The sequence below is a fragment of the Hemiscyllium ocellatum genome, chromosome 6, assembly GCF_020745735.1.
Source record: "Hemiscyllium ocellatum isolate sHemOce1 chromosome 6, sHemOce1.pat.X.cur, whole genome shotgun sequence".
Classification (NCBI taxonomy): domain Eukaryota; kingdom Metazoa; phylum Chordata; class Chondrichthyes; order Orectolobiformes; family Hemiscylliidae; genus Hemiscyllium; species Hemiscyllium ocellatum.
The window spans coordinates 84,213,647-84,222,644 of NC_083406.1; the positions used below are offsets into that span (position 1 = coordinate 84,213,647).

At 42.0% G+C, this 8,998-nt stretch overlaps 1 protein-coding gene across 6 annotated transcripts in view; it reads left to right on the forward strand.

The window, feature by feature from the left end:
- sgcg (sarcoglycan, gamma) overlaps positions 1–8,737 on the forward strand; it is a 644,218-nt gene extending 635,481 nt beyond the window's left edge. For all 6 annotated transcript variants that reach the window (XM_060826731.1, XM_060826730.1, XM_060826734.1 and 3 more), the window contains 2 exons: positions 3,206–3,329; positions 7,828–8,737. In XM_060826731.1, coding sequence (XP_060682714.1) covers positions 3,206–3,329; positions 7,828–8,001 — 298 coding nt within the window. In that variant the 3' untranslated portion in view covers positions 8,002–8,737. The remainder of the gene's footprint in view (positions 1–3,205; positions 3,330–7,827) is intronic.
- Positions 8,738–8,998: the final 261 nt, after the last annotated feature.

Here is an 8,998-nt window from a genome sequence, read left to right on the forward strand (position 1 = left end):
TTTGTCCAATCTGTGTATTTGGCTAGAATCATTCAGAGACCTGATAACATGGGCTATGGCAAGACATCTGGCAGAATTGCATGAGAAGTCCAGTGAGACCTTTCCCAATGTCAGGAGCAACACTGGGCTTCAAGCTGAGATTCTATCTAGAGAGCAACAAGATGCCTATTAAGAGAGAGACTATTGCTGGCTTTCAGCCTCATTTAGTGGAGATCTTGCCTCATTAATATGCAGCTTCCTATCCAAACCCCAGGCAAGAAAACTAAACACTGAGATAGTGAAGAAGATACCTTGAGATTCCAGATCACTGGTTCCATGCTTGAACCTCCATCTTGGAAACCCAGCAGAGGTACACTCAGGAGCAGTGACTGCATGCCTCCTATTTCCACACACTTTGGCATCAGATATTTGCTCACCCTCGCATCAACATGGCACATCTCCAATCCACTTGGACCATGCCTCTGCATAGCCATGCTGAACCTTAAGGTGCACCAGCCATTATCTTCACATTGCTGTCACAAGGACATAGACCACAGAGGAACAGTCACCCCAGCTCACAGCTGGACTTGGCTGTATCTGTCTTCGAACTCAATGTCTTAGTGCTATTATCTTGATGAACAAAGCATCCATTCCTTGCCATGTCCTCCTTTTTTGCACATTGCAGGCTCAGCTAGAGCTACCAGGCTCACTGCCTTGCCATTTAACATGAGCACAAAACCAAGCAGCTTGTCATAGTTGGCAGCAGTCTTAGACAAGTCAACAGACATCGCCTTCGGTCTGTATGTTCCAGTAAAGTAAGTTCAGAGCAGACTCTGATAGCAGTCCTAGGGCTTGGGGCATGGTCAGTGAGCCAATTAGAGTCACAGAGTCACAGAGTCATAGAGATGTACAGCATGGAAACAGACCCTTCGGTCCAACTCGCCCATGCTGACCAGATATCCCAACCCAATCCAGTCCTTCCTGCCAGCACCCGGCCCATATCCCTCCAAACCCTTCCTATTCATATATCCATCAAGATGCCTTTTAAATGTTGCAATTGTACCAGCCTCCACTACTTCCTCTGGCAGCTAATTCCATACACATACCACCCTCTGCGTGAGCAAGTTGCCCCTTAGGTCCCTTTTATATCTTTCCCCTTTCACCCTAAACCTATGCCCTCTAGTTCTGGACTCCTCGACTCCAGGGAAAAGACTTTGTCTATTTATCCTATCCATGATGGTCAGGATCGTATCCTTGTAAAGGGTGAACAGCCAAATGTCAGATAGCCCACCATCTATCCTGGTCCTTCCTTTTTGTAACCTGTATTCTGGAATAAGAGAAAGGGAGATATTAAGGCAGCTGTCAGTGTTGGTACTCATAGGGGATTGGTAGTGTGTTCGTAGTGGGTACAGAGGCCAGGCATGAATGGCAGTATGTGGGTTTGGAAAGAGGTGAGGGTGAAAGCGGGTGAGGGGATGTTGCACGTGATAGGAGAGTGATAGAGGATGAGGCTTGATCGGGGTTGGGGACAGTAGCAGAGATAGAGCGAGAAGAATGGTGCTGCCTACCTTTAGGAAACAGAGAAAGTCATTGACCTTCTTTGTATTTTACTGGGTATTCCTCAAGATGGCCAAGACCCCAATCACCCAGCTGGCAATCATAGAGCAGGCTGGCAAGGTCTGGTGACACCATTTCCGCTACCAGTGCAAGGGATAGGCGGGGGAGAAAGATGGCCCTCCTCTGCAACTTACCATCCACCAGGCCTTCTGGGTGCCAGGCACAAAGCAAGGTGCCAATAACAATCAGCCATTGTCAAATCTGCAATGTCCAGGGTAAATGCCACCACACAGGGCAGCACTAGACTGATGGCGCTTGGCTGGGTGTGCAAAAAATTTTTCTAAGATAGCTCCAGTGACAGGGATGTTGTTAGGCACAGCCAAATAATGGCGTATTTTTCCAACAAGTGGAAGAATCAGGCGAGTAGCATCAGAGAAAGGGGGTGTCACAATTGAATTGAATTGAATTTGCTTCATTGTCACAAGGACAGTGTTCAAAGTTAATGAGGTAACTTTGGGATGATAGCCCCCAGCAGCATCGCCTGAGAGAAACCCTCCAGGAAATTAACACTGAGCCAAGAAACATAAAATTCAGCCTTACGTGTTGCATTACTATTTCAGCTTGCATTTCGTAATTAATAAATTCACTTTTTTGTTCAGTCAAGCAAATTTAATTAAATTGAATCCTTTCAAGATATTAGTTAGTTTGAGTACAGAGAGAAAAATATCCACAAGGGATGGGATCCTGTTTATATTCACCTTATTTTGACCAACTAAAGGGCAGGGTTCACACCCTCATTTGGGAACTGGAAGGTTTGCAGTATCCTGTCTGAAGCCGGAACAAATTGGGGAACCTTGCCCAGGAACCTGGTCATGACAGTCCCCTTGTTCCGGACTCACCAATAAAAGGAAATTGTTTCTCTTCATCCACCCATCAAATCCTGGACTGACTGCCAGTCTCCAGGCCTTAAGATCTTTATCGGGACAATAACGTTGCCTTGTTTTCGAAGGCATCCTTTGCCTGGACTCCTGACCTCCTCAGATTTTCGAAACTGAGAAAGGTTCAAGCACAATGATCAGAACCTGCTTCTTCAGGTACAGATGCCCCAATTGCGCCTGGCTACGTTGTGTTGAATCATTCTCGAACATTACCACTATGAACTCTGCCACACCACAACTGGCCTCAGTGTCTCCTTCATGAAAGTAAGGAAAGCTCTATCCCAAATCTGCATGCCTGATGTTGACTGCTTCACAAGCCATCCTCTTCTTCTCGATTATGTGCATGGTGCAAACCTCAGGACAACTGGAAAACATTCCTCTAGAAACAAGTTTGTAAGAATAGCACTTCAGAAGCACTTTTATCATGCAATAAAAATTGCTGTTTGTTTTGTTTTATGTAACATTTATAAGTTGAATCTAATGTAATCTGTGCAACTGTATGAAAAGCTGGAGCAGTAAAGATCTGAAACAGAAAACTTACTGTCATGGATATTTTATCTGTTAACATAGTTTTAACTTGAATTCTAAAGACAACAAAAAGCAAACTTTTCTCCAATACACTGATTTGGATTTCATTAGAGTATTATTTACAGACTGGCAAACATGTTTCTCTTACATTCTGTGGGAATTGAGGATATTAGCTCTCAAACATAACCTTCTTTTGTTTTCAGGCTGGAGTCTCCAACACGTTCTTTGTGCATGGACGCACCTAAAGGAATTCAGATCAAAGCAAGAGCTGGAAATGTTGAAGCCTCTTCTCAGAGGGACATTGTTTTCCATACAAGTGAAGGAATGGTGAGTTTACATTGGTACCTCCCATTCTGGTCAGGGTATACCTACAAAATAATAAACTTGGAAATGTTTTCAAGATGACACTGGCTTTCTGTTACAGATTCAGGTTAAGAAGCATTTAATCAGCACAAATGTGAATTTTGTTTTTAAGTCAGCCAAGACCATTCTTCTTGGTTTTAAGTTATGGATTTTGTGGCTGTACTGCAAAAGCTGTTTCAGTTTCAATGTTTTAACCTTGTTTGAAAGGCTAATCTGTGTCTAATGATATTCTGTTGCCTATTTGAACATTCTGCTATTTAATTAAGCAGACACCTCTGAGATCTGAACCTTTGGGTTGAATTCTGTGGAACTCCGTTGCCCATTGCCAAATCCCATTTTCACCTCTGACTCTTCTGGTATCCTTTAAGTTACAAATTATGGAGGTGCCTCACATGTAAGAAACTACAAGGGAAGATCAGAGAGTGAGTTCATGATAGCTGAGATCGCTGAATATTTTTCTGCCCTGCAGAGGAACCCTGGTCTTCCAGGATGCAACAGCTATCTCTGTCCATTCAAACATATTGGTAGGTTTCAAGCCTACCTCTCCCAAAATAGATCTCTGCTGCCAAAGGGATAGAACACTGAGTATATTGAGATACTTGGGAAGACATGGTGTAGTTAGCTAGGCTTTCTTGGGGATTAGAAGTCCATAGCCACTACCCTTACAGAAGCAAGCATTACGGACTATACCAAAATAAAAACAAGGACTACAGATGCTGGAAACCAGAGTCTAGATTAGAGTGCTGCTGGAAAAGCACAGCAGGTCAGGCAGCAGCTGAGGAGCAAGAAAATCAACGTTTCAGGCAAAAGCCCTTCATCATGAATCCAGCGCCATTTTAATATAGACTCTTATGGACTATATCTGTCAATTTGGATACAGGAGCTCATTTGAGCGGCACATTGGAATGCTATTTGACAACATTGACTTTCATCATGGAGCAAGTAACAGCTGCAGAAACATCTCAAAGGACATTATTTGCTGCCATACAGGCCTCAGGTGACAAATAGCAGAGAGTGATTTCCTCTTGAGCATGTCTCTGAGTTGATTTGTTTGGTGCTGTGTTTCCCACCTCATTCAGTTCTGACTCGTCTAGAATTGTAAAGACACTACAGATGAATGTGGGATGAATGGCTATGATCTTGACAAAAAAAACCAATGACATCAAGTAAGGCTGTAGAGGATAGATTCCTTCTACATATAGCCACCTCTCCATCTGCATGAAGGCAGCTGGAAGTGTAGACAGCCCTTATGTCAAGCTATTTTTGGGAGTGAGTATTCATTGTGTAGCCTTGTTTTCTGAGTCATAACAAGTTGCACAAACATGATGCACTTTCCTGGTGATGTATATTTGGGCATTGATGGGGAAAGTACATGTTTGTGTGTCAACGTTGATTCCTTAGATCTCAGAGAATCCTGCCAATCGGAGATGTATCAGCACTCTGCCATGTTGCTGCAAGAAGATGACAAAATGTCTCATTGTAGTAACCAACGTATTGATAATTTGCCCAGAGCATCAGGTCACAGCTCTTTAATCAATGATACTGAGTAACAGCCTCAAATGACTTCACACAAGTGAAATGTGGTGCTGAATTTAATAGCTTCTGCTATATGATGAGCCTGAGTTGCAGCTCCACATGTAGGATGTAGTTTGACTAAGTCACATCCTGCTTTATAAATTGTACCTCTCTGCAGGCAATGCTTCTTAATGAAATGCAGGTCAAACCACTTCACTTGTAATCTGAGGCATTGGCAGGTATGTCTGTTGCTGTCACTGGACTGTCTGTACTCTGTCTTTCTGCTTACTTCTAAGAATCAACACAAATGTGGAATCCCTAAAACAAACCTAAAGTAACCTATTTGGTAAAGGACAAGTTAATGGCAGTCTCAAAACAGTTGTATTTCGATAGCTAATAAAGTACTCACCAAGAGAAAACGACATAGTCATAAGGTTTTAACAGAAAATTAGTAAATTTATCCCCTTTAAACTTGCAGCATACTGGCTTAAAATTACTTCAAGCTAGTGTACTGTGTTCCTTGTGTAGTTTATAGTGGCGTGATTAGGCCCTGGCAAAAATGCAGTAGGAACAGCAGAAAATAAATTATCTCATTACCCTGAACCCATCCAAACTTCCTCAATATGGCAGAAATTATCACAGAAAATTGCTTGGTACTAAAGTAGGGAGGCATCCATTAGACCAGACTCTCATCTGACTTCCTATTATTGAAACAGGAGTAGATCGAGACTTTCCTGTCCTAATGTATTTGTGAAGCAGGTTAATAGGTGAGTTAAGGAGGAGGTTGGATATTGAGCAGTGTGTAAGGTTAATAGTTCAATTGGTAGGATATAGCATTCTAATGCATTCTGACCTTGACTAATTGTGCAAGATCATTTTATGTCTTGTGGCACAACATCCTTATCTTTGGGACTGCAATGCTAACATTGACATCGCTGATGAACGGCTTTTGCCCAAAACGTCAATTTTCCTGCTCCTCAGATGCTGCCTGACCTGCTGTGCTTTTTCAGCACCACACTCTTGACATTGATGACTGTCCACTCTTGCTGCCAGCTCTGATGCATCCGAGATAGTTGGAACAAGGGCTTTGCCATGTTCAAACATTAGTCAATGTTCTTTGTGCACAGATACACTTTGCCATCTACTTCCATCACCAGCTCCAGGAGAATACTCCTTCCTTTTAGACTTTAAGTAGCACATAAGAAACAAGAACAGGAATGGACCATTCAAGCCTGCTTTGACATTTTATAAAATCATGTCTGATCTGATTGTAACCTTAATTCATCTTTCCTTCCAACTCCCTATAACCTTTGACTCTTCTTTTCCCAATTGAAAATCTGTCTTCCTGCTTCCTGAACATATTGAATGACCCAGCCTTCTATGTTCATTTCAAACATAAATGACATGTTGTGAGTAGGAATTTCTCCACAAATGGAAGCACATTCAGCATCGGCCTTGACAAGCCCCCTCAGAATAATTTGTGTTTCAAATAGATATCCCTTTATTCCTTTGAGCTCCAATGAACGTTGGCCTCGAGTCTGCTGAGCCTTTCATTAGAAAACAAACCTTTCATCCCAGGAATCAACCTAGTCAACCTGTGGACTACCTCCAATGAAAATATATCGTTCTTTTACTAAGTACCAGCCCGACACTAACATTGATGTGGAAAAGCCGATGTTGGATGGGGGTGGGCAAAGTTAAAAATCACACAACGCCATATTATAGTCCAACAGGTTTATCTGTAAGTACAAGCTTTTGGAGCACTGCTCCTTCATCAGATACTGTACAGAAAGCTCATGCTTCCAGATAAACCTGTTGGACTATAACCTGGTGTTCTGTGATCTGTATCTTTACACTAACTTGGAATTTCTGATTATTGTGTGGAGCCACTTGAGCACTTTCAGAACAAGCTATAGGCTGCAATCCTGGTACAGGCAGGCAGCAGGATGTTTCCAAGCAGCCGATAGCAGAAGGATTGGGCATAGATCAATCATCCATCCTGATCCTTGCTCCTGCTTTCAGAGATCATCCAATTTTGTGCTCTCTATAGCAAGTCCCTGGGAGACTAACATGCAGGTGCAGCAAGTTAGTAGGAAGGCTGATGGAACTTTGGTTGTTATTGCAGAAGGATTTTAGTACAGGAGTAGTGAAGTATTACTTCAGCTGCATAGAAACACTGCTAGACTGCACCTAGAGTATTGTTAGTCTCCTTACCTCAGGCAAGTATTATTACAATGGAGGGAATGCAATAAAGGCCTATCAGACATGTTCCTGGTTGGTGGGATTGTCCTATGAAGAGAAATTGAACAAACTGGGCCTATATTCTCTTGGAAGAATAAGAGGTGATCTCATTGCCACCTAGAAAATACTTAAAGGGATAGACATGGTGGATGCAGGTAAGATTCGATTAGATTCCCTACAGTGTGGAAACAGACCCTTCGGCCCAACCAGTCCACACCGACCCTCCAAAGAGTAACCCACCCGGACCCATTTCACTCTAACTAATGCACTTAACACTATGTGCAATTTAGCATGGCCAATTCACCTGTCCTGCACATCTTTGGACTGTGGGCGGAAACCACAGACACAGGGAGAATGTGCAAATTCCACACAGACAGTCACCCGAGGCTGGAATCAAACCTGGGACCCTGGTGCTGCGAGACAAAAGTGCTGACCTCATATTTCTCCTGATTGGGGAGTTTATACCTGGGTGACACTGTTTGAAAATAAGGGAAATTATTTTAATCAGAGTGTGGTCCACCTTTAGAATTCCTGGGCTGTGGAGTATTTGAATATAGTTACAGCAGACATTAATAATAATGGGATGGGCAAAAGGAATGGGGCAGGTTCAATGGGCTGAATGGCCTACTTCTCTTCCTATATTCCTATAGCCTGAAATATGTAATGCAGCGTAATTAATTTGACTTTTTGTCCCATTTTTCAACAGGTAATGTTAGATGCTGAGACTGTGAAACTACCCAAGTTGCCTCATGGGGCTCAGGGGGGATCTGGAAATCCTCAGGGACTTTATGAAGTTTGTGTCTGTCCAGATGGAAAACTGTACCTGTCGGTCGCAGGAGTGGGATCCACCTGCCAGGAATACAGCCGGGTGTGCCAGTGAGCACATCTTGGTGTCTTCTGAAATCTTCTGAGAACTTGACATTTCATCCAGCAATTTTGAAAACGTTTGAATTTTCTTCAGTAAATGCAGCTGCAAGTATCAGTGCCATATAATCTTTTTTTTAAAAAAAGTGGTAAAATATTTCCCTGCACCAATACATCTAATCTGAGACATTAAACAGAAATCCCTATTGCCCCAGAAAAACCGAAATTAATCAATTTGCAAATGGACAACAAGAGCACAATTCAAAACTCTTAACTTCAAATAGTGGAAGCAGAAATCTAACTCGGACTCAATTGCCATTGTTGCACATACAACATTACTAAACGCTCCACATAATGGACTGCGACATGATGTACTATAAACAGTTGCTTCAGATGATCACCTGATTATTGAACCTGATTTTTATAGGAAAGCTATATGGACTCTGAATTATAAATCAACATTTTCTATCAGTGCATCAAACTAACTTCGACATCATCCAAATCGTATGCCAACATCTAAGATTCATTTTTTTAACAATTAAACTACATTGTATTAATTAAATTTTGATACACTTACAGCGGGGACTGGGTTGATTTTGACCGGTGTCCGTTTGATCTCTATGCAATAACTTTTTTTTTCCTGCAATAACACTTGAACCACAAGAGCTGTGCTTTTTGTACAAAATTACAACGTGGAATAAAATACCCAAAGCTTTACCATCTATATGTAAACCACAGTATTAAAGTTGCAGTACCCTTTCTTAGTCTTTTTATAAAAGCTATGTTGAAATGTATGAAATAAAAGTACGCAATCCCTACTTGCATTTGGCTGCTTTTTCAATCCCTATTACTTAGCAACAAGTTATATTTCATTGCTTTAACCTATAGATACATTAGCTATGAGGTGATGAGATGGTCACTGACCGCAGGATTTAAGATAATTGACAAAAGAACAAGAGAGGCAACAAGATGTTTTTCATGCAGCAAGTGGTCATTATGTGAAGTTCACTGCC